We start from the raw sequence: 24,219 nt of genomic DNA, 5'->3' as shown, positions 1-24,219 counted from the left end.
GGGACATTTATTGAGGGACATTCATTGAGCTTTTCTCTGAGCCATGGACACCTCAGAGTGACTGACTGAACATCACTGGATATCTGTGCTCGAGGCTTACATCTTCTCCTAAAGCTTTCATTTTCCACTAAATCACAAAAAACCAAAAACTTCATCCTCTAGCCAGGCAAGGGCCTGAAGAGCAGCATACCTGCATTCCAGTTTCCACCCTGTGTTATTAACCAGACTGTTTATAAAACAATTTTAAAATGCCAGCTTTTATGTATTACAGTTTTATTAATCTTGAATGATACATCATAGGTGCAGGATGCATAAAAGGGTTACAGAAACATGGTTTGCATTTTAAAATGCTTTAGTGAAAACAAATGAATTCTCTTTATTAAATGAATTGAACCTTGCTGTGTCCTCCACGGAAAGATTTCAGTATTAGTGAATCTCATCCCTCATTGCTCTTTTTTCCACCTTATGTTAGGGGAGGAAAACAAGTATTTCGGCATTTAAAGCTCCCAAATGGTTTCTCAGTTTTGAATTAAATAGGCTGTGGTATACACAGAAATAAAGTAAATATTCTCTATGCACATGCAGAAGAGGCTACTTCTGTCAAAAAACAGGTTTACTGTTTCTTCAGACTGTTGTTCTATGTGCTCAGCCAAGAGTGACAACCACCACTCCACTGGTTTGACTTGAGGTATTGGCAGTAGAAATACAATGCTGAGGTTCTGCTGAGTCCATTACAAGAACAGGGGCATTACAACAAAAAGCTTAGGCTTTAGAACAAGGCATTTTTATATTTCAACCTATTTAAAAAGAAAACTTTTTTTCAACAAAAAAATAGATTTTGAATTCCGATTATAAACTTAGGTTTAGGTGTAATTACAAAGAGAAGGTAGAGATGCTTCATTGCTGGATTTATCAGCCAACTTAGCCAGCGATCAGCTTTTATTCTTATCAAATATACAGATGTATCCATTTGCCATTAAACAGATCTGTTTCCCACTAACTGGACACAGCCTCCAGGCTCCAGATAAGCAGGGAATCTGCCTTCCAGCATGCAGAGTACAGGAATTTTAACACCTTCCTGGAGCAGCATTTAAACCGATCATTAGTGTCAACAAATACAATCCAAATGGACTGTCCCAAACCTCTCTGGAAGCAGAGAGGTTTTCTGCTCGTTCAGTGTTTAACACCCTGGAGGACCAGTTCCAGCATTGCTGCCACTTTAATCTTCATTTTAACTATTTTATGAGTCATTTATATGCCAAGGTAACCCACCTAAGCAATCAAATACAATGACCCAAAAAAGATCTGGATCCCAGTTTTCCCATTTTACAAGGCTCAGAGGGGAAAGAAGATAATACCTGAACAAGTTCCATGTTGCAAGCCCAAGGTTTTATGGAGGAAGGGGAGGTTGGAAGGGGAGAGAGGGAGGGATGATCTTTCCATAGCACTGCAATGCCACAGGAAAGCACCACGTTTAATGTAATCAAGCTCTACATTGCAGCCATATGGAAACAATTTCAGTCAATAAACAACTGCTGCAAGAAGACAGCAGAGGAACAGGAAAATCAGATCCTGATTTAACCAGGAGGCAGGAGAGCTGCTGGCTCAGCTCAGAGGCTGCCATGACATGAAACATCCATGTCCACCAGAACTCCACAGCTTTGGGTCCTCATCACTTGCCTTCCACTTCCACACCTCAGAGTGCAGGAGAACAAATGGCACAGCTTCTTCCACAGTTTCCTCCCCAGCCTCCATGATCCTGTGCCTCAGTGCTCTCCCCTTTCTTCTCTCTTCGCAATCTTTCCTCAAAGCCTATCGCTGCGGCCAGCTTCCCACCCGATAGCCAGAAGGGAAGCAGACATCCCAAACTTTAGATACTTGCCTGACCTCCCTGCAATTTATCTGTATGGAATTTGCAGGTTTCAAAATAGGGACTTTCTCAAGGAGCAAATCCTTAAAAACATCCAACTTGAAAAAAAAAAAAAAAAAACCAACCTAAAACACCACACATTTTACTTCTTCCTGTTAGTGGTATTTAAATGAGGATTGGCTTCAAGATTCCACATTATCCAGGATCCTAAAAACCAATGGCAAAAATACTGCCTCTCCTGCAGAAGACAACATTCCTGTGCACTGCTGATTACAGCTGCAATACCAAGGGAGTAAAAGCTAAATCAGTTTGGGACAGGAAAAGGGAAATTCAAGGGAACAGCCAGCAAGCAAAGGCAGCTGCATTTTTAACAAAAAGCAAGAAGGCACAGTGCTATGAATAAATCAGAATTTCCTTGAGTGTGACAGAGGAGTGACACCAGTATTTATGAGAATAATGCCCATGAACTGAAGGGTAAATCACGAGTGTCTTCAGAAGTAGCCTTGTAAAGGTGGGAAGTTCATCACTTCCACAATTCCACAGACCTGGCAGCAGATACACCACAACCACCCCAAAAGCGCTGCCCATTTTACACTTGATGACATCCAGAAACAAAAGGCCTTGGGATGTTTCTCTTAACAACCAAAGTGCAAGACTCAAGGTATCTTAAAAAACAAACACAGTACCAGTAATAAAATTTAAACCCCAGTAGCTTTCTAGTGGAAGGAAAAACCACTGGGAACAGTTTTGTGTTGACTGGGGCAACATGCCTTTGTCACATGAAGCACCTTCTAATTCACCAGCAATAAAAGATGATTCCCAGCAAATCCATTAGCAGGGGATCATTTCTATCAGCCTAAAACCCATGCACCAAAGACGCCTTTCACCCCACTCCAGGTGGATGTTTCCATTTCACCAATGCTCAGCGAGGGGATGGAGCAAATCTGCAAAGCTGTAAAGCTGGGTATCCACCCAGGCAAAGAACAGGAAAAGAAAAATCTGTGTTTTCCCAGTAAAGAATTACCAGAACAAGGACACCGGTAGTGCCAGTCAGCACGTTTTAATGGCAAATGTCTTGATAAAGGACTAACTTTGTTCTTTTGAGATTACAAATGTAGTTGAGCACAGTCAAGTACACGCACAGAGTGTACTCTGGTTCTGGTGGAAACCCACATTGGCTGCTTCGTATCCAAGAGCTGTCAGTCAGACACTTCTTAATCTACTTCCTGGGATTGCATCATGCTAATTTTTTTTTTTTTTGGTCACTAAATTTAAGGTCTGATGCAGTTCAACATTTTTATCACTGCAGATAAAAATCTGTGAGTGACACCAGGACTGTAGCACAACAGGACATTATTAGGAGGAAAGGACAGCAGGAGAAAGGAGGCTGAAAACCTGCCTTAAATTAGCTCAGGAAAGCCAAACCCATCAGAATACAAAGGCTAATTTATAATCTAAAAAATGCAGACTGTAACTACTAAATGGCAGACTTTACTGGAGTAAAGAATGTCAGTGCCGGGGCAGCAAGGCTCATGAACAGGATTTCCCTATGCAAAAGGGCTCCTGGGAACCTTTTCAATGGCCGTGCAGCAAAAAGGGCTAAAGGCACCTCGGAATTTGGTATGGATCAGGCACAGGCTGGAGCAGGCACCTTTTTTGGTCTCCACAATGTTAAAAATAAACAGAGACCATGAAGAATCACTGGATGATCTGAGTGCTGGAGAAAATGCCTCAGAGTGAGACTTAAAAGCTCAACTCTGTTTCCTTATCTATCAAGTAACTTGATTACAGAGTGTAAGTACCTTCATGGCAAGAAAGTCCTGGATACTAAAGGGCTCTAATCTTGTCAGGAAAATCCTAACAAGAACCAGCGGCACAACTTAGACTAATTCAAATTAGAAATCAGCCTCTTATAACTACCAAGAGAAGTGACGAGCCTGAAATTACCAGTGATGGACACTCAGGGCTGGAAAGCTTTCAAATTGTTTTTAGCCAAACATCATTTACTGGTCTCAGTTTCAGTGTAAATGATTAAAATTTAAAGGCCTGTGATACAAAGCATATAAAACATATCAGGGAAGGCAATTTAATTATCTGTTCTCGCCTTAAATTTTATGAATCTCCAATATGTTAACATCACTCAACTTCTGTGGACCACGAAATTAAAGAGGGAGGAATAAGTTTCAAGTTCAGCAAGTTCCCTCTTTTTCAGACTTATCACTAAACAGCACCACTCCACTAAGCAGATGGAGCTCCCACGAAATACAAACAGGGAATGACCAGCTATAATGTTTGGAAATATGTAATGCAATTTACTTGGGCAAACTCTGATCAGCTACTTACTCCTCCCACCTGGGCCAAGAAAAATCAGTATTAGCTTACATAACCAGTTCTCATTCTGGGTAACTACACCTCTCACAACCAGGGTTATACTCCCAAGAGCAGCAGCACCCATTAACAGCCAGCCAAGAATCTCCACGTACTTCTTAAATATAAAAGCATCTCAACAGCCCTGAAAGGATAATTTCCATATTCCACACTGGAACAGGGCAAGTCAAAAAGTTTGCCCTGAGTCATAACATAAAACCTATGGTAGAGCCTAGAAAGGAAATTCCATTGCCAGGAAGAACTTTCCAACACTCGAGCACCACTTCCATGTCACCCAATTGCTCAAACCCCCAAACGCTGCCAGTTAAATCACAAAGAGATTTCTGGTGAAAGCTGACATTGTAATCAGAGAATCTGATCATGGCAGAGAAACCGTCCAAAGTAAAGGTCAGAATAAATATCCAAGCAGGAACAGCGCTTGTATTTGATGAACTAACTAACTGCTTTCTGCTGCCATCAGTAGTACGGTGCCACGGCAAGAACAAAAAGCAGATTCAGTGCTTGCCTCAGAGCTCAGAAGGAACGGGCAGCTCGAAGTGCAGGAAATGACTATATGCTGCACTTCCCAATTGATAGGGCAAGGGCTTATCAGAAGAACAAAACTGGCTGTTCACAAGGCCACTGAAAGAGTAGCCTACACTATTGTTTCAGTGGTAGTTATCCTGCTGCTGAACTTAAAAATTCTGAGGAAGCAAAGAGAAAAATAAAAAAGGCTTTTTAAATATTAAGTTCAGGAGCGGGGAGAAGACCCAAATCAGGGACTCAGGACAAGCAAGATTCAACTAGGGGCAGAGCCAAACATAACTAATAGAATTCTTATGCCTGGCTTGTAAATTCCTTCCTTAACCCAACATTACACCACAGCAGTGAATGGGATTCATGTAAATTTAATAAAGCTTAAAAATGTAACTTCTACATATGGAGAACAAAAGAAATGCCGCCTCTGTGCATGAGGCAGGTGTCAAAGTTTGTTTCCTCAGGCTGGAAGAAACTCTTCCCTGGAAGCAACACTCCACCCATTGGGCAAATGGAGACTGGAAGCACTACCTGCCAGCATTCCATGGACACATACACAAAGTGGGATCTTTGTCAAGTCGTATTACAGAAGTGATCTAGGTGTATTCATGTACAACCTGCTGGAAGGGCTCTGCTTGGTAATGAGTTTCAGACTGGTAATTGCACTGAAACCAAGATGAGATGATGAAGTGAACATTCAGAGTGCAATTCTGTAGGAAAAAGTGAACTGACCTTCCACAGGCTCCTGGTTGGCTGCGCAGGAAGATAAAGCAGAGCTCACTCTGTCAGGAGCATTACAGCAGTTCCCTGTTTTAAGAGCAGACTTTAAGTTCAGACTCTGCCAGCAGCTTTGATTTAGAACTGGGAAAGGGAAACCTCCACACAGACAGGGAGAATAACCAGTTATAGATTATTTCTTTTAATTCTTAATAAAGCACATTAAAACAGCAATTGTTCAACCTGCTGGTGTCTGCATTAACATGGGGCTGAAGTAAAAGAAGTAACAGACACGCCTGTGCATTCCTGACATAGATCAGAAGTCCAAAACCAAAAAAATCCTATTAAATGAAGCAGAAGAAAAGCAGTACAAGAAAGAAGGGAATCCCTCACAGACCTGTGAGAAAGTTTGCTTTTCACCTGAAGGGAGGTGGAATATAATAGATTTAAAAGCAAGAAAAATAACTGAGTAAGTAAGGATGAGACATGTCGAGCCACAGAAGTCAGTGGGAAATCCTCCCATCACCATAAGAAAAAATCTCCGGACTTAGATATTCTTAATGACCACATCAGATGACCAGCAAATAAATTCCTTATAAGGTTACTGTATATCAATATATCACAGATGGAAAGTGCAACAGATGTGGAGAAGTCACCTGTGTTGAAGTGCTGCTGCCTCAGTCTGTGACTTCACATGAGTCACTCAGCCCTCACGCCTCAGTTTCTCCATTTGTAAAAACACCAATACCTCTGCCAAGCACTTCTAGAGATTTACAAACAGAGCTACAAAGTATTGTTTTGACATGGAACAGCAAAGGAGGGCAGTGGCTTGGCCAGAACGATCGAGTGGGAGCCACTGGAGGCACGCTGCTCTGGCCACCACAGGAGCTACGGCCATAAATCGATCAGCCCTGATTAGGTCGGGCTTTACAACACTGTAATTGTCACAGCAGTGGCTCTAAGACTGTGACATGAGCCCTGAGCTCAGCGGTGTCACACAGGGAGCCTGCACCAACAACAAACCTCTGCTTAACCCAACTGTAACAGCAAAGAACAGGAGCTGCCCAAACCCAACAGACTTTTTAAGGTTATCAAGGATAAAAGCTTCCCCACATGCTCACATGACCACAGGATAACGCTGGGGAAGCGCCCAGTTAAGAGGGGAATGATATAATCAAGAGCATGTTTAAAGAAAGGAATATATTCACTTGAAATCTGCAGGCACCACACAAAAATAAATGTGTTTCTCACAGTGGCAAGATGAAATTTTCAGTTGGTCAGCAACTACAAAGCTGATTCTCTACTTCTGGCTGTGGACCACATGACAGCCTCAAATACGTAAGAGCATTTTATCTGCCAACTTGCAATGAAGACCACATAGTTAATAGTTTGCAACCTCCTTTCCCCCAGAAGATCTTCAGAGTTGAGTAATAAAATTCCTCACATGATTTCAATGAGAGGGTTCACTTGTCAGGGGCTGTTTGGAGATAGTATCGTATGTCAGGGAGGTGCTGCTCAGATCAAGTTTTCCAACCTCGTGTTTTCAAGGCTTGACTAAAAATGAAAAAAAAAAAAAAAAAAAAACAAAAGAAACTTCAGGCGATAAAGTTTGAAACTGGAGAAAAGAGAAATAATCTCTAGATGTTATTTTCAAAATGTCAAAGCTAGCCAATTAATGAGGGGAGGAAGAAAAACTGATTAAAGCCCTGACAAACCCTTGAGATCACAGACTGATTGCGAGTTCTGCTGCAGACTCCCTGTAGGAACCTGGGCAAGTTGATCCCTCTACACCTTTGTTTGCCACCTGCGAGACGAAAAATAGCACTTTCTTTTCATATCCTGTCATTCTTGCTTGTATTGTTCCCCAAATTAAAAGCATTTGTCAAAACACTTATCTTTAGCATTAACCCTGGGAATTGCATTCACAGCTACCACACAACCCGTTTGCATGACTGAGTGCTCAGATACAAACTCTTTGTACACTTTGCTACCCAGCCACCCTAATTTAATACGGGTCAGAAGAGAGCTTTAGTCAATACAGGAATATTAGAATGCTAAAATACAGTTTATTACTAATCCTACAAATAAAAACAGCTTTAGGGTTATGAGTTACACTGACCCCCTCCTCAAAAAAAAAAAAATCAAATTCTCCCCATTATGTCCTAAAAATCCTGCTGTAATCACAGTACTGGTCTCACTGCATTGATAACCCACAAGATCATATTATCAGCATAGGTATAATTAAAGCCCAATCCCACGAGGACATGTATGCAGAATCCAATCTCCGCTCTGTTAAAATCAGCATAATGTGAAATAAACTTCAGGGACTTTAGAATCAAAGCTGCACAAAGTTATCGACAGGAGGAACAAAGGCATCTGTCTTTTTGCAGTAAGATTCTTAAGCTGACAGTATTTTGATTTCAAATTCTAAAACTTTGCAGATGAAAAAGATTTGCTACAGATGTCAATACTGTAGCCTGTCATTCTGTAATGTCCTTAAAAGCTCTACACAGAAATCACTGTGAAGTACAAGTTGCTTTCTTTAGATTAAAATGTGCTGCTGTTTCCTAAAAATTCATTTGGTTTCTAACATATACAAACAAATACCTTCCCAGATCCCTTGGTATAAGGAACAGTACAGCTTCCTCCTTTCTCGTGGTTCAGTTTCATTAATTTTCCCAATTCTCCACCCAAAGACCCAAATTTCACCCCTGCCCCACTGACACACAACACAAAAAGAGCAATCCCAAAAGTTAATGACAGAACAATTCTTGACAGTCATGCTTAATAAAAATACATTTTATTTTAAAGTATATTAGCATTAAAAATTAATTTCAGAGCCCCACTCTTTTCCCAAATCCAGACAGCAATGAAAAAACATACCACTCCCATGAACCTATGGATTATCACTATAAAGTAAACACTTTATAATAATTTAATTTTCAAAACACTGCACAGCTATCAACTTTTAATATCCCTTTGTAAGAGACCAGTAAGACCCACACAGAAACTGCCTTAAAAATAAGCTCCCTGCAGCTGACAGCAGCTACAGACTCCATGGAATTATCAGAATCACAATGCTAGAGAGATGCACGTTGTCCAGAAAGGTCAATAAACCCAAGGAGTTGCTTGACACCGCTCAGTGAAGCAGCTGTAGAGAAAACCAGGCCTCATTCACACAGGATTTTCTCCCAGATTTCCTTACCCCTCCTTAAAAATCCTGCTGTTTCACCTAGGGTAGCATTCCTGTAACCCAGCTGGCAGCCTGCATACCACAATGTCGTCTAGACCTGCTCGGAACAGTGGGATGACACAGGAGTAAAAATGCTGATGCCTGTTCTGGTGCTTGCACTGGTGCTAAGGGAACGAGGGCAGGGAGAACAGGCAGCACAGAGTGAAACACAAGTTCCTTGCTCCCAGCCTCCTGCCCAAGCACCTCGGGTAATTCTGTCAACCAGACAGAAAAAGTTGTGGCCATCGCAGGGCTAAAGAATCATCTTCACATAAGGGAAAAAGAACATTCCCAAACCCCAGTTTTCACATGCAGAAACAAACCCTGCCCTTCCCCAGACCGGTGCTCCCCGGACATGCAGATAACAAATGCATCCCTGCACAGACAACGTTTCCCTTCCCTTTCTTCCTTCTCCCCTCTCTCCATCTCAGAGATGTTTTCTTAGCAATTTGGAAGAGAAATGGTAAAAAGGGAGATGCAAAGCACAGAAATAAATTAAGTTTGTTCTCCTCTGCTGACGGATTTGGTCTTACAACGATGGGAGGAAAAAAAATATTAGGAGTGATAAATCCATATATACCTACTCCAAACTACACCCTGCTTCCCAAGGGATACAGTATAATGGTAAATAAGTATAGATGCAGTTCCTACTAATGAGGCAGGGTACAGCAAGGCCAAAGAAAATGCAATCATCTCGGGGAAAAAAACTGCACACGACTCCTCCTCTCCCATCCATGGAGGAAATCAAATGCCAGCTGCACCATCCCAGGAAGGAAGCAGAGCCTGTACCTGATGAGCCCTGCAGAAATGAGCGAGTCATATCATGGGACCCAAGCAGGCACTTCAGTCTTTCTCTAGCCCACAAATCGTCTGCAGAGCACAATTCCTCGGTCCGGTATTTTACATGGCATCATTCATGCACATTGCAGGGGTATTTTCCCCCAGTGTTTTCGTTTTTCCTTCCCTCCATCTCCACTAGTTTGAAGCAGGGGGACGTAGGTAGCGTCTCCCAGATCCGCGTTCCCTGGCCATCACTTTAACGCTTTCCTCCCTACAAAGTTTGAATCTCCCCAGTTTTTTGTTCATAAACGTTTTGTACTTAAAAGCCACCGAATCACACTCCCAGCGTTACCTGAACAAACTGAGACAGACCCGACTCCACAAACATGCTTAAACCCTCATTTCCTCTTCCTTCTTCCTTCCCCACCCCCCAAACAGCAATTTCTTTTTTTTTTTTTTTTTTTTTTTTTTTTGTCCCTAACACGAAGAACTGGGGAAAAAACAGCACGTCCAACCGAGGCTTTTTCCAGACCTATCGCAAAGAACAAAATGCTTCCGAAGAAGTGCTCTGCAAACATACCAAGAGACACTCCACCAACTAGGAAAAAAAAAAAAAAAAAAAAAGAAGAAAGAAAGAAAGAAAGAAAGGAAAGAACCCATCAGACAAAACTGAGGTCGAGGAACTCGGCGGGGTCTGGCTCGGGTGTGTATTCGGCACCTAAACACACTCGCATCTTGTTTTAACCCCGAAGCTGAAGCAAACACTCCAGCAGAATTTCCTGCCGCTTCCCCCGACCGCTCCTGCGGTCAAACCGTGCTGACCCAAAACCATCCCGGACACGGGACACAAAAGCATTCACCCGCCAACCCCGCTCCCCACCTCTTCCCAAGAAGTACAAAACAAACAAGCGTCTGACACCCCACCCAAGTTCTCCTCGCACATTTTGGGAATGACTTCCCTCCGGGTCCTCCTCCTCCCCCACCCGTTCCCACGTTAAAACTCTCCAGCACACGGACACCCTTCGGGGGTTTCACGCCTTTGCCCTCCCCGAAAACCTCCCGACGCCCCGAGAGCTGCCAGAGATCTGGCAGCCCTGGGAGCCGGCGGGGTTTGGGGCACCCCTGAGCCCCGTTCCCCGACCTCCAGCGGCACAAAGCTCCCGAAAAAAGGAACCCCCGGAGCCCTCGCACAGCCCCAGCCAGGGCAGAGGTCCCTGGCAGAGCGAGGGGGCTCCGTACCCGGCTCCATCCCCGCAGGTCGGAGCCTCCCTACTTCCCCTGCCGTCCCCGGGGGTCCCCGGGACAGGGAGGCCCGGGGGTCGCACCAGCCCACCCCAAAACTCCGCGCCCAACAACACCCGAACACCCCCAAAACCGCAGCACCCACCCAGGCTGAGGGGGCTCCGCGGCCGCCACTCCGTGCCCCACACAGGGGAGATGGGAGGAATCCGAATAAATCTACAAATGGCAGGAACGGCGAACCCCAAAGGTGCCCTGCCCTCCCGCTGCAGCCTTCCGAGGACACCTTCCTCCTCCTCCTCCTCCTCCCCCGATCCAGGGCACCCGCGGAGCCCCCCAAAGCCGCGACTCCAACTCTGCCGCCCGTGCTGAAGGGCTGCCCCTTCCCACCCTTGCCCGCCCCCGGCGGCCCCCCTCACGCACATCCCGCTCTCCGGCTCGGCGCGACTCCCGGCGCTGCCGGCGGAGGGGGGACCCCTTCCCGCTGCCCTCCCTCCCTCCAGCCCACCCACCCGCCCGCCCCCTCCCCTCGCCGCCGCCGCCGCCGCCGCTCCCCCCCCGTATCCCCTTCGACACTCACCTCTGGGTGCTGCCGGCGCCTCCGCCCCACCATGGACCGGCGGGACTGGGGGGGTCCCCCCGCCCCAGATTGAGGGGAGATTAACGGGGGGCGCGGAGGGTCGAGAACAATAGGGGGGAGGAAATCCCTCAGCCCCCCCACGCCCCCCGAGGACACAGCCCCCTCCCCGCCCGGCGCTCCTCCTGCCGCTCCCTCCTCCTCGCCCGCTCCCTCTCTTTTTTTGGGGGGATCTTTTTTTTTTTTTTTTTTTTTTGGCTCAATCACACCAGACCGACTGTCTTTGTCTGTCTGACAAGCGCCATGTTGATATCAACATCCGAGCCCCCACCTGCTGCAGCTGTGAGACCCTGGGACTTGTAGTTCCCCCCTCCCCAGGGTGACGGGGAGACCCGCGGCGCCGGGACTACAACTCCCAGCGTGCCGCGGGCGCGCGGCGCGCCAATGGGGCGGCGGGGCTGCGCTCGGGGCGGACTACAACTCCCGGCACGCGTCGAGAGGCCATGACGTTATCTAGCACGGAGGGGAGGCGGGACTACAACGCCCATGATGCCCCGGGGCGCGGCGGGGCGGGCGGGCAGGAAGGGGGGCAGGATTGTCCCGGTAAATAGAACCGGGGAACGCGATGAAGCTGGTGAGTGCCCGGGGCGGGCGGCCATGAGGGCGGGGAGGGGGGATCGGCCTTCCCCCGGCGGCGGGGGGGGCTCCCGCGGTCGCCTCCGGGCTGCGCAGTCTCAGCCTCGCCGGGCGTGAGGGGAAACTGAGGCGCTGGAGGGGGGCCTGAGGGAAAAGGGTGTGGGGGAGGAGATGCTGAGGGAGTTGGGGGGGGACTGAGGGATAAGGGGGTGGTAGTGGGGCGGGGAGGGGCTGAGGGAAGGGCAGGGGTCGGCCCTAAGGTGTGGGGGAAGGCGGGGATCGGCCCTGAGTGGGGAGGGTAAGGGGAGGAAGGGGGGGGCGTTGCCTGGGTTTGAGGTGTTGGATGGGATCAAATCCTAGTAGGGTTCTGGATGAGGAGGAGAAAAATGTTTCTCAGTCTTCCTAGCCTTAAACATGAGTCTGGCTTGGAGCTGTCCCCTTGCACATGTGGCTTCTGCTGGACTCTGCAAGGAACGTGAATAAATGCCCGTGGTTTGTGATAAAGACGTTTTCCATCTGCAGTGTGATAATACAGGGAGATGCTAGCCAAAAAAAAAAAAAAAAAAAAAAAATCAGCCTGGTAACGCTTTGCTAAGGGTGCACCTTACTTCTGACAGGGGTTTTGGTTCTGATATTACAGTCTTCTGTCAGAAAGTACATGACCCATGATATTGGTCTCCTCTCTTGAGCTGTTTCACTTTCCTAGAGACCTTGGATTCAGGAGCTGCTTTGTTTTCCAGGAAGAATTTCAGTTTCACATAATGTGCTGCACTTGGTCTGGAGGTGAAAACCCAGGCAGTTTTCAGCTTTGACTTATTTAATCTGAAGTGACACCATTACTCAATTTAAGATTGTCTCTTGGTTTTGAGACTGAGCAGCATGTTATAACAAAGCTTCATAGATGTAAATGTTCTGTTTTAAGACTTTTAGGAAACCACTCTCCATGGAAGTGTGTAGAATTAATTCCAGAGGCAGGTGGTCAAGGAGCTTGATCTTGCTCAATCTCACCTGTGTGATAAGGATCTGTGCAGGGATGAATATTACCAGTGGGACAAACACTGCGAAGTCAAGCACCCCTGGGTGTGATTGTAGAGGCTGGTAGAATTCAGTGGGGAAAAGCAAACTGGAAAATCTTTAAATAAAGACCCCACTGGAAATGCAAAGCTCTTTAATGTTTAGAGTCTTGCGTAGGGACAGAGAGAGGGAAGGGGTAGAGAGGGGAAATACAAACTCTGGAGTCTGTATTGGAGCATTTTTAGCATTGTTTTTAAATAAGATGAGATTCTTCACCTTGTATTTTTCTGGAGATGTGTCTGAATTTGGGGTTGTGAGGAGATGAGTCCTCTTTTTTATCCTCTTTTCTCATAGACTTGAGTTGAATTTGGAAGAACAGGGTAGAGGTGAGGGACTAGTGGAATGTTCCCTGTCCATGGCAGAGGGGTTGGGATAAGATGAGCTTCAAGGTCCCTTCCAACCCAAACCATTCTGGGATTCTGACTGCAGATCTGATTCAGAATCCGGTGAAAACCTCAGACTTCCACAAACTCAAATGTGCTTTGACTCAGGCAAGCCTCAGTGCTCGTTTCCCCCCAGATTTTAAGCTGGCATGTGATACTAATACTGGAGGAATGCACTGCAGGATTTGTTGGCTTCACTTGGAATTCCAAGCTCTGCCTTTAACCTGCACAACTCTGAATGTTTTGGAGCTGCAAGGCTGAGCCACCATCTCTCTGCCCTCCATGAGATGCTCATGGAACGGGATGTCTGTGGAGAACCTGCCCCTCCCAGGCCCTGAGCATCTGGAATCAGCCCCTCAATTTGGGCCCCTTGTGCCCCGCTGCCAAACTTTCATCCAATTTGCAAATCCTGCCAGGAAAGCTGTGAGCTGGGCATATTTATGCCTTTCGTGTGTTTTGTGTCTTTTTTTACATGACTTTTGGAGTTAGGAGATGAGGCACCTTTGTGTGTTGGCTGCACCAGCCTTTAGCCATAAGGGAATCAAGCTGGAAGCAAGCAAATCTTGGAATAAAAAACTTGCATTTTAATCCAGTCAGGAACATGAGTGAAAGCTCTGGATCTGTTTTAAACAGTAACAAGTATAAACTGTGTGGAAATAATCACATGTATAATGTGTATAGAGACACACATTGTGCAAACACTTCCATTCCTGGATTTCTGACAGAGGTGCAGGCCCAGCAATGTCACCTGTGCAAACAGCTGTACAGAAAATACAAATTGCCTTTTTTATTCTTCTGTCACTTTGTTTGAATCTGGTAGAAAGAATCCATTGACTCCCAGGAATCCATTTACTTCAGCATGACAGCCACGGAGAGAGATGATTTTAGCTGCTTTTAAAGAAGGAAAAAAGGAAGATTTTCCACTTAGGTCATAGATGTCAGGGTTGTGATACTACTCATGATTACAAAAAAAAAAGGCAAGAAAATACTTTGCTGATAAAAGTGGTGATATTTCATTGCCTTTTTTAATTACCAATAGTTTAAAAGCTACAAAAATAGAATTTATTTTTCCCTTCATTTCTTTCTATTTACTTCAATTTATAGCTTCATTTGTCAAAGTTCTGGTCTAGTAAGAACTTAATTTCACGTGAGAGTGTTACATTTGTGAATAAACCAAGTGAATTCCTCACTCCTTCACCAGCTTGGCTTTATGTATTTTTTAAACTTTACTAAAAGAAAGACAAAATGTAATGTAACTCCTTAATAATTAAGGCTTTGTGAATTTAAAACAAAACTCTCTGTGATATTTTAAATTTAATATTTGAGGCTTAGTCGGTTTTACTATTTAAATAGAGTTTAAAGCAGGTTTTTGAGGAATGTATGTAAATAGACTTCTTGAGGGCTGTTAATCCAGACAGTTGCAGTCCTGTGTTAACATTATTGTGAGCAGAGGTAGAAAATGAAATTATTAATCTCCCTTTTTTCCACTTGGTAGAGGGAAGCATAGAACACAAGCTTAAGGGATAAATTACTTAGAAAAAGACTGAGTCTGTTTTTAGTGCAGTGTACGGCCAAACAAGTGGTATTTTTCATCTTCATTGACAAAAACTTGAATTTAAAAGCTCCAATTTGACCACCTGAGCGTGGCTGTGCTGCCAGATGCCCAGACTTGGGAGACTGGAGATGTAAAATCCCTCCTCGGAGCAGAGGAACCCTCCCGCAGAGGTGGCCACGCTCTGCTCAGACATTTGTCTGTAATCCAACATTTTAAAGCCGACCTTTCTGTTCTGCTCTCCCTCAAAGCTCCCGCGCCTGGTTAAAAATGTTTGTCACTCCAGACAGGAGGTGGCTGCATCACAATGATGCTCAAGTGCCCCCTACATCACCTGCTCACCGGCTCATTAAGCTTGCAAAGCCTTTGGGATTTGGATACACAAACACTTCCATTCAGGTGGGGTTGCCCAGTCCCTCCTGCTTCCTCTTTGTGTTTAGCAGGACAAAAAGCGGGTGACAACTTGCCCCAGAGCTGCTGCACCTGTGCAGGGGTTGTTGGGGCAGGTTTCTTACCAAGATAAAAATTTGTGTTCCTGCGGGGCTTCTCTGCCTCCCTGTCCACCTCACTTGAGTCATTTTCAAATTTTCTAGCCAAGTTTTGCCAGGAGGACTGAGTTTAGAAGAAGCTGATTTCCTGGCTTTTTGGGGAAAATAGGTGATTGCAAGAGAAAAAGATAGTCTGCATGTGTCCTAAATCAGAGAGAAGAGCTTTGCCATCCATTCAACCCTTGGGATCAGAAAAACTGTCTGAAGAAAATCTGCCCCTTAATACCCTGACATGGGGAAATCTCAGTGAACACACACAGCTGTGGGACACAGATTCATGGGAAATTCTGTTTTATTTTGGTGTGTAGGGAACTGTGTTTAAAAACAAGGGGGGAAAGGCAGTTTGTGAACTCTGTTCACAGAACAGAATCACTGAGTTTGAAAAAGACCTCCACGATTGAATCCTACCTGTGACTGACCCCACCTTGTCACATCCACATCCAGTCACTCCTTGGACGCCTCCAGGGATGGGAACTCCAAAACTCCCTGGGCAGCCCCTCCATGCCTGTCCACCCCTTCCATGAAGAAATTCTTCCTGATGTCCAACCTGAACCTCCCCTGGCACAATTTGAGGCCATTTCCTCTCATCCTGTCCCTGTTCCCTGGGAGCAGAGCCTAACCCTCCCAGCTGCCCCCTCCTGTCAGGGAGTTGTGCAGAGCCACATGGTCTTCCCTGAGCCTCCTTTTCTCCAGGCTGAGCCCCTTCCCCAGCTCCCTCAGTTGTTCCTGGTGCTCCAGCCCCTTCCCCAGCTCCATTCCCTGCTCTGGACATGCTCCATTCTCTCAGTGTCCTTGCAGTGAGAAGCCCAGAGCTGGACACAGGATTCAAGGTGTGGCTTCACCACTGCCCAGCACACAGGGAAGGGTCATGTTCTGAAAGGTCCTGAGTAACTCCTCCTCATTCTTCTTCCAGTACTGCCTATCAGGACATCCAACCTTGCCATGCAACGTGCTCAAGTTCAAATCCACCACCATCATGCTGGACTGTGGGCTGGATATGACGTCTACCCTCAATTTCCTCCCGCTGCCTCTGGTCCAGAGGTGAGTTCTGTGGCCTGTCAGCACTTAGTCTGCATCTTCTTGGGTTGCAGTTGGACTGCTGTGCCTGAAATGGTGTATTGGAAGGAGGGAGGGGATAGGTACAAATGAACAGCATCATCTGATATCATAAATAGACTTTGTTCACTTAAAAATTCTCTTTATCAAAATAACGTCCTTTGGCTCAGTAGACGGAAGACATTTTATGGATTTATTGATTGGTTTTTCTAGATAATTTATTCTAAGCTTCAGTAAAGTATTGCTGCAACTGCTCAGCACAAGTGAGGTCACATATCTGTCATCTTTCTGGCTTCTTCATGCAAGATGAGATAAATGGGTAACTGAGATAGAGTGCGTGGAGCCCAGCAAGTCCTGTTTAACCACCATCTTCTCAGGCTGTTCTTCAGAGCACAGACTAATGCAAAGAAAAATAGCACTTAGCAGCCCTTGTTAGTTGCCTATATGGCATAATTGTTCCCTTTTAAAAGTTAAATAAATAAAAGGGCAGTGCAGCTGGGCATGGGATTGGAACAGCAAGGAAACAGAAATAGAATCTAGAACAGAATCCTGAGATCTCCTTTCTATGCCCTGCTACAAAGTTGTATTTCCCAGGTTTTTAGGCTAATTTGGGTACTAAGTTAGGGTGATATGTTTTATGTAAATGGAATAAATGACAAAAATTAGCAGTTGGAAAGGTGGGAATGAGTCACTCTCAGTGATGGGAAGGAGTAGGAGTTTCCTCAAAAGCCGTTTAGTAACTTTGATCCACAAGGAAATAAGTGAGGAACATTCTGGATTCAGGGAAGTCTTGATTGAGGGGGGGGGGAAATACGATTGGAAAAGAAAGTTTCCTAAGTGACTTAGTGAGGTTAAAGCAGTTTGTCCAGCACTTCCTATGATTTGTTATTTTTTGGAAAGTAGAGGAAAGGAATAGACAATGTGTGCATTGGTCTGCAAGATCGTGGAGTTCAGGATCTGCTGTAGAGAGGCAACAGATGCCTTCAGAGGGATCAGTGTGAAAGTCAATTTCTGTCCCATTCCATAGTGCAACTGCTCACTTCACCAGCTGGTGCAGTAATAGATTTTGAACAGATCCAGCAAATTTTGGAAATCCAGGTACAGACAGAATTGCCTTGCATTTACTTTCTTCCACCCTCCCCCCCAAAAAAAGGAAATTGAGAGAGGAAGAAGTAGCAAAATGAGGTGATTGAACAAAGGCTTAAGAGGTTCTTTAGAGCAGCAAGAATCAGCTTTCCCCTGGGATGTGGCAGCTTTGTCTGCTGATAGCAGACCCTGGGAATGAACAGCCAAATTGCAGGTCACAACCTGGAATTCCCCAAGCACCTCCAGAATGTCGGCACTAAAATGACTCAAACTCAATAAGAGAGGATGTCAGATTTGACCCCGATGGCCCAGTGGAATCGGAGCAAACATTTGGATTTAAATCCAATCAATCTTGTCAGTGAGGTGACTGAACACCCCTTTGAGCGAGGATTGGCCCGAGTACATGGACTTGGGCAAGTAATTGATCTCCTCTGCAAACCAGGTGTCCTGCAGAGAGTTGTGGAAATAAGTCAGAAATGTGAGAAGGAATGTGGCTGCCACTGCAAAGTCCTTATCTCTGTAGTACTCATAGTTGTACCATTAGAGATTAGGAGTCCATTACCATGATGTCCAAACACCTCTGAAATTCAAACGTGTGTTATCAACGTAACATGGAATGACAGAGAGCTGACATTGTCATCAGGTGCCAGGTAAGGTGACAGGAAGGACTGCCTGCCTGAGGGATTTGAACACAGGCTTGTCAGATCTGGTGTTCTCTCCAGCTGTATCCTCTCAGAACCAGATGTGCTTACTGGAGATGGATGTGAGTGAGACCTTAACCTAGGAGCAGCCATGCTTCTCTCTGCTCTCTTTAGCCAGAGATTCCAGCAGGATTCATGAACCCTTTGGATTCTGCAAATCTCAGTATGTGGCCTGCAAAGCTGCCCAAATGTGTGATATTACAGAGGATCGTTGCTACACAGCTCAATCCTGTGTCGTACCTGGCATGGGACCCTCCTTGAGCAAATATTTTGAGAGCCTTTGCTCTAATCTGTAAGAGAGGAAAGTGCTGCAGTGTTTGTAGCATTAAAGGGACTGGGCATTTTTTGGAGTTCTTTGCTCTTCAAAGAAATGCCAGTGCAAAGGTACTTAGATTCACCCTTGCCCTGGAAATGGCATTCCTTGTTCTCACCAGCCCATGGAGCATGTGCAGAGCACCTGCAGCTACCCAGCTCTTTATGCTCCTGTACTTTAAAGGAGGTTTGTCAACTGGAGTTTTCTCCCCTGTACCAAAGTCAAATGCAAAACGGTGAAATGAACATGTGGGAAGCTCTTAACCTTTCCTGTCTAGCCATGACACACTTGCTCACATTATTTATGGGACAGTTCCAGCTATTTTGGATTAATCAATCACTCTATTACAATGTCAAAGCGATGTCAGGAGGAGCTGTGTTGCTTCTTGGCTTCAAGGTAAAGAGTCCTTTCTGTCCTGTGTTGCTTGTTCTGCTTTCAGCCACACACAAGACACACCTGCTCATTTTGCCTCCCCTGACTCTTCACTCCTCAGTGGATGCCAGTTAAGTACAAGTTTAGTGCTCTTTCATCATGAATAAAGCAAAACCCTTGCTAGGTTAAATTATGGGGAGTAGGACAAGTAAAGTTTATTCTGCTCTGCCTCATGCTGCTGAAACCACAGATAGATCCAGGGATTTGCAAGGCACAAGCCACTGACCTGACCTTATGCTGGTGTTGAGACATTGGACTGTAGCCCTCCAGGTGGCCCTTCCAGCCAAGGTTCCTGTCCTATCCTCCTGTATCTGACAGAGGTATTGCATATCAGAGTGCTTTGTTCTTGGTTTTTCCATAACTCTTTAAGACTGACTGCACCAATTCTACTCAGCCCCCTCAGTCTCCAGATTACTGCTCCTAAGTTATGCTTTTGAGCAACGCGCTGGGCAGCACATTTAGTCACTTCATCTTTTCAATCATCAGACTTCTTCAGCCTTGCTTTTTATCCTCAGAAGGGAATTGCCCTTCTTCTGGCACTGCTCCTCCATGACGGATTCTTCTTCTCTCATCTCTTACCTTCTGTCTTCACTCCTTGACTCTTGGATTTCCCCTTTTTCCTTCCTTGTGACTTACTGGGGTGTCAGAATTTGTTCTTTTATACTACTGTTAGTCTGAACACAGCATTCCTCTGAGCCCTTGGATCACTTCCTATTTTCAAGATGCTGAATTTGAAAGTGCTTTTAGGATATAAACATGCCTGTCTGTAGAGCTTAGTGCACAGCACTTGCAAAGCGCATTGCAACCAAGTTCTGTGTCCAGATCTGGAGTTGTTACAGGGCTTGGTTTCAGGTAGGTTCAATTCTCTTGTTTACTCAATGCTTTTCTTTATTTGTGTAAATAAACTTCAGTCTGGGCAGAGGGTGTGTTTAGAGCTAAATTGTAGACTCATACAAAAATCAGATGTCACTGTGAGATATAATAAGTCTCTCAGTTACAGTAGCAAGAAATGCTGCAGCCATTACTGCTGTAAACTCAGAATTACAATGTCTACCTATTAAATTTCTTTTTCATTGCTTGAAACAATGAAAAAAGGGGCTCTGCTGTTGCTCAGAACCTGCAGTTCACAGCAAAGCCTCCTTGCCCCTATATCCTGTACAGCTCTTGGTGTGGGTCTTCAGGGTTATGCTCAGGCACGAAACCATGGTTTATGTGGATATAAAATCCCAACCTGTGTCTATAAATTACTTAGTCCAGAGCATCAGTCTTTCCCTGCCACTGCTGATGGGAATATTTGTCTGTTGTCCTCTGTCCCAGAACAGTTTTATGGTGCTTTTGTGTTGTTTCGAGCACAGAGTTTGTTGCTGCCCTAACTTCTGTTTATTCATCCACTTTCGCCACAGGGAACTCAGTAGCACTGAGCCTTTTTAAAATCCTCACCATAAATGACTAAAAACTCCCTGTGTGCCTTGTCCTCTGATTTATTTTTACTTATAAGTGTCATAATCATGATTTGTAAAAGTCATTTTGGTGAACACTTAACCACAGTGAAACTGTCTGTCTGTTTTATTGGGACTGTTACTTCCCTGAGACAGGAATGGTGTTCTCTGCCTGTGTGACACCAAGTAGAAGGTCTGTGCTTAGCCACTGATAATAATTCAGTTCATATTGAAATAATTTTTCTTCTTTCTTTCCGCAGCCCCAGGCTGTCCAAACTTCCCGGCTGGGTTTTGAAAGATGGAAGCATGTTTCTGGACAAGGTACTGGAGTGATGCTTGGAATTTTCTTGCCATACAAAAAGCCACCTGACAGGTTGAGAGCTGGTGCTACAGGAGCAGTGTTCCACGCTGACTCATTCCAAAGGTTTCTCTGTGTACCTCTACCAGCCAGGATGTCCTTGCAGAGCAGAACATTTTGAAACAAAATGCTAATAGCAACTCTCAGGCTTCAGAGGTAGCCTAGATTATAAAAAAATCCGCTTAAAATGCAGAAGTTGTCAGTGTGAATATTTTTGTATTTCATGGAGCTCCATAAATAATAGTGCTTCGCCTTCTTAGAGTGCCTTTTATTCCACAGTCTCACTTTTCTGACACTGAGGCTTCAGAGCATGCCTATAAATGAGGTTGGTTTCATACCCTTTTTCAGGCAGAACTATGAGGAAGGCAATGGTTTGCCTATGGGAGGTCTCTCAGAGAGGAAAAGCATGGCTTTGGCCTCTGAAATCAACATGTGTTCTGCTGCTGGACATAGCAGGGAGGATATTATCTCCAGCCTCCTGATTCTAAGGCACAGAACTTCCTCAGCAACATGAGAGACACAGAACTGCTCTTTTTTCCCCCTCTTTTCATTGCATCAGTTTTGGAGGCAGAATTTATCTGAGGCTTCAACCAAAACTTGGCACTGCAGCGGCCAGCTTGATCTGCCATAGGGGAACAATGAACACAAAAATATGTCAGATGTTAGTAAAATGGGCAGATACATTTCAAATGTGGGCAGCAATAGGTACCAGTGGAGAAAATGCTTAATAGACTGTTCTCTGACTATGGGAACATTAAAGCAAACAGTGATAATAGTTGCTTTTGTAGGGGACTTTGAGGTGGACAAAATGGATTGATCTGATTTTTACAGACAAGGGAGCTGAAGATCATAGATTAAAGACCCGATTTTTCTTCTCATTGGAGACAAAAGAAACTGTGCAGGCAGCATTTCTGTTGGTAAAATAGTAACAGCTCTATTCAGAGCACTTGCTAACTGGCAGTTGCAGGGCTGCAGAGGCTCACGGGCAGAAATGGAGTTGCTCATTTGAATTCCCTGGAATTTGTGTCTTCTGAACCCCAGCTTTGGTGTCAGAGCTTTGGGCTCCAAAGAATGTACAGACTGTCACTGTAGTTTTATTTGGAATATATTTAATTTTCTGGGATGCTGCTGCTGCAGTGTATGCTCACGAGAAACCTCCAAACTCACACAGTGGCAATGGAAATCATGTTAAAAATTCAAATGCAGCATCTCTTAACTTCACCTTGACCACTGTAAGTGCTTGGAATGGTAAATTCTTTGACCCATGCTGGAAAAAGCCAAGGGAAGGAGTCAAAGGAGGGTGTTTTATCATGTGAGGTGGACATTCCTGTTACAGAACTCAGTTTTAAAACTTCAGTCCTGGAGAGGCTTTGAAATGTGCTGTGATCTACTTTTAATCATTTTGAACTCCCTTGAGATGAGGTTAGGAGACTTCTGCCACTAGATGTAATTGCTCATTCGTTATTAGTTGGCAGGTGCACTGTAATTATTAAATATTGGATTCAATCTTTAATTCTGTCAGTCTGGAGCTGGCTGAGACCACTTGCTTTGGGACAGGAGAAAAGGCAGGGTGGGTGATATGGAGCCTGTGAGTGTGCTATGAGTAGAATTGGAAATGTTTTTTTTTCCTCCCTGAAGAATGTAACTTTTCATGTGACAAAAGTTTTTGATGCCAGCCTTGAAAAAGAGGAAGAAAATAGAGGATAGAGTTTAACAAAACGTGCCATGTGGAAATTATATCCCCAAAAGTTGTTTCATCAAATACTCTGAGACAGGGGCTATAAATTGTATTTAGGTTCTAGTAAGACAGAAGAGGTTGGATGTCATTTGGAACCAATTCCAAACTTGCTTTCCTGGTCATTACCAGGGCTCTTTTTTTACCTACCAGAGTGCTTTCTCTGTCCTTCCCAAGGAGGATTTGATCCCTTCCGGTACCAAGCAGCCTCATCTGGCATGAAAGCAATTTCAGCAGATCTGCCTGCACCAAACTGTGTTTAGAAGGGGGATAAATGTCCTGTATAACAGGCTGGAAATTACCTGTGATAAAGAAAGTGTCTGGAAAATCCAAAATGTGCTGCCTTGGATAACACTGTGTTGTATTTTTGTGTCTCCTCTGTTGGGTTTTTACAGGAGCTGAAGGAGTGCTCTGGCCACGTGTTTGTAGACTCTGTGCCTGAGTTCTGCTTGCCAGAGGTGAGTTTGTTCAAAGACTTACTGAAAAATCTGCCTCCATTCAATCACATGGGAGAAACCTGTTAAATTATTATTATTATTACCAGGTTCCTGCTAATTTATTAATACTCAGTAAATAATACTGCTAAAACTCTGTCTTGTTAAGGTGTTTTCAGGCTCTATGATGCTGGAAAAAGGATGGAAACAACCCTTTTCAGCCGTGGTTTTGGGAGACATGGAAGGTCTCCTTGAGCAAATATCTGACACAAGAATAAGACTGAGCTGTCCCTTTTTGTGGCTTTGCAAAGACAACCAGACTGAGCTGGGCTGACAGGATCCATGTGCTGATCTAGATGAGGGCAGGGCATGAAGGTGCGGAAAGCTGCTTGTCTCTAACCACAGATGCAGGACATGCCAGTGGAGCTCCCTGGGGAGCCAGCTGTGGTTAAGCCAGGTTGGATTCTGCTGGCTGCACTTCTGCCAGCAGCACTTTAAGGTTAAAAACTTCTACAGCCTCTTTGAGGGAAGAGCTGGTCCTTCATATCCACAGGCATGGCTGCAAGTGGTTGCTCAAGCTGTTTTTTACTGGAATTTCTGGATTTAGAAAAAGCAAGCAAGACCATTGAAGATGTTTGGATTACCTAGAATCACCCAGTGGATATGGAGAGTGCTGTAGGAGAAATAAAGCTGAGCAGAGAGAGGTGGGGATGAATGATGGAGAGTAACATGGGATTAGTATCCCTTTCCTCAGTGTGTTCAGAGTGTGATAACATCTGTTCTTTCATTTCATGGTGGGATGTTTTCTCTGTCTTTCAAAGGCAGAAACAATTGCTTTTGGGCAGATTTTTTTTTTCATTTCTGCCTGACCTTGCAGACAGGAAACACGAAACACTCCTGGAAGGTTGCTGTCAGCCTGCTGAGGTTCTGGCAATATTGTTCCCATGTGTGAATCCCATGGAACTCACCTCTGGCCTCACTCTTGTCATCTTGATTCTTCCAAACAAGTTGGCAGCTCTGGTACTGGTTTTGGCAAGTGGTTCCAACAGATTACAACCATTCCCACCCAGCTGGAATTGTCATAATCCCATCACATCAAAAAAGACCAGCCCAAAATCCTAATAATTCTGGGTTCTTGTGAGCCTTTTGGTTA

The 24,219-nt window shown here is 44.9% G+C and overlaps 2 protein-coding genes across 10 annotated transcripts in view; one reads left to right on the top strand and one right to left on the bottom strand.

Moving 5' to 3' along the window:
• The window catches only part of HMBOX1 (homeobox containing 1), a 104,597-nt gene extending 93,041 nt beyond the window's left edge, over positions 1 to 11,556 (bottom strand). For 4 of the 9 annotated variants that reach the window (XM_068183149.1, XM_068183146.1, XM_068183151.1 and 1 more), the window contains exon 1: positions 11,323 to 11,554. The gene's annotated coding sequence lies outside the window, so the exon portion shown is untranslated. Of the gene's footprint in view, positions 1 to 11,165; positions 11,191 to 11,322 lie in introns of those variants that run through there. The other 5 variants (XM_068183144.1, XM_068183148.1, XM_068183147.1 and 2 more) reach the window with 4 other exon arrangements.
• Positions 11,557 to 11,819: 263 nt separating this feature from the next.
• Positions 11,820 to 24,219, top strand: part of INTS9 (integrator complex subunit 9) — a 59,655-nt gene continuing 47,255 nt past the window's right edge. The window contains exons 1-4 of the mRNA XM_068183143.1: positions 11,820 to 11,953; positions 16,426 to 16,553; positions 20,800 to 20,860; positions 23,028 to 23,090. Of these exons, the coding sequence (XP_068039244.1) occupies positions 11,945 to 11,953; positions 16,426 to 16,553; positions 20,800 to 20,860; positions 23,028 to 23,090 (261 nt within the window). The 5' untranslated portion in view covers positions 11,820 to 11,944. The remainder of the gene's footprint in view (positions 11,954 to 16,425; positions 16,554 to 20,799; positions 20,861 to 23,027; positions 23,091 to 24,219) is intronic.

This window comes from Anomalospiza imberbis, chromosome 3 (assembly GCF_031753505.1).
Source record: "Anomalospiza imberbis isolate Cuckoo-Finch-1a 21T00152 chromosome 3, ASM3175350v1, whole genome shotgun sequence".
Lineage (NCBI taxonomy): Eukaryota > Metazoa > Chordata > Aves > Passeriformes > Viduidae > Anomalospiza > Anomalospiza imberbis.
This window is presented reverse-complemented; position numbering and strand designations above follow the sequence as displayed.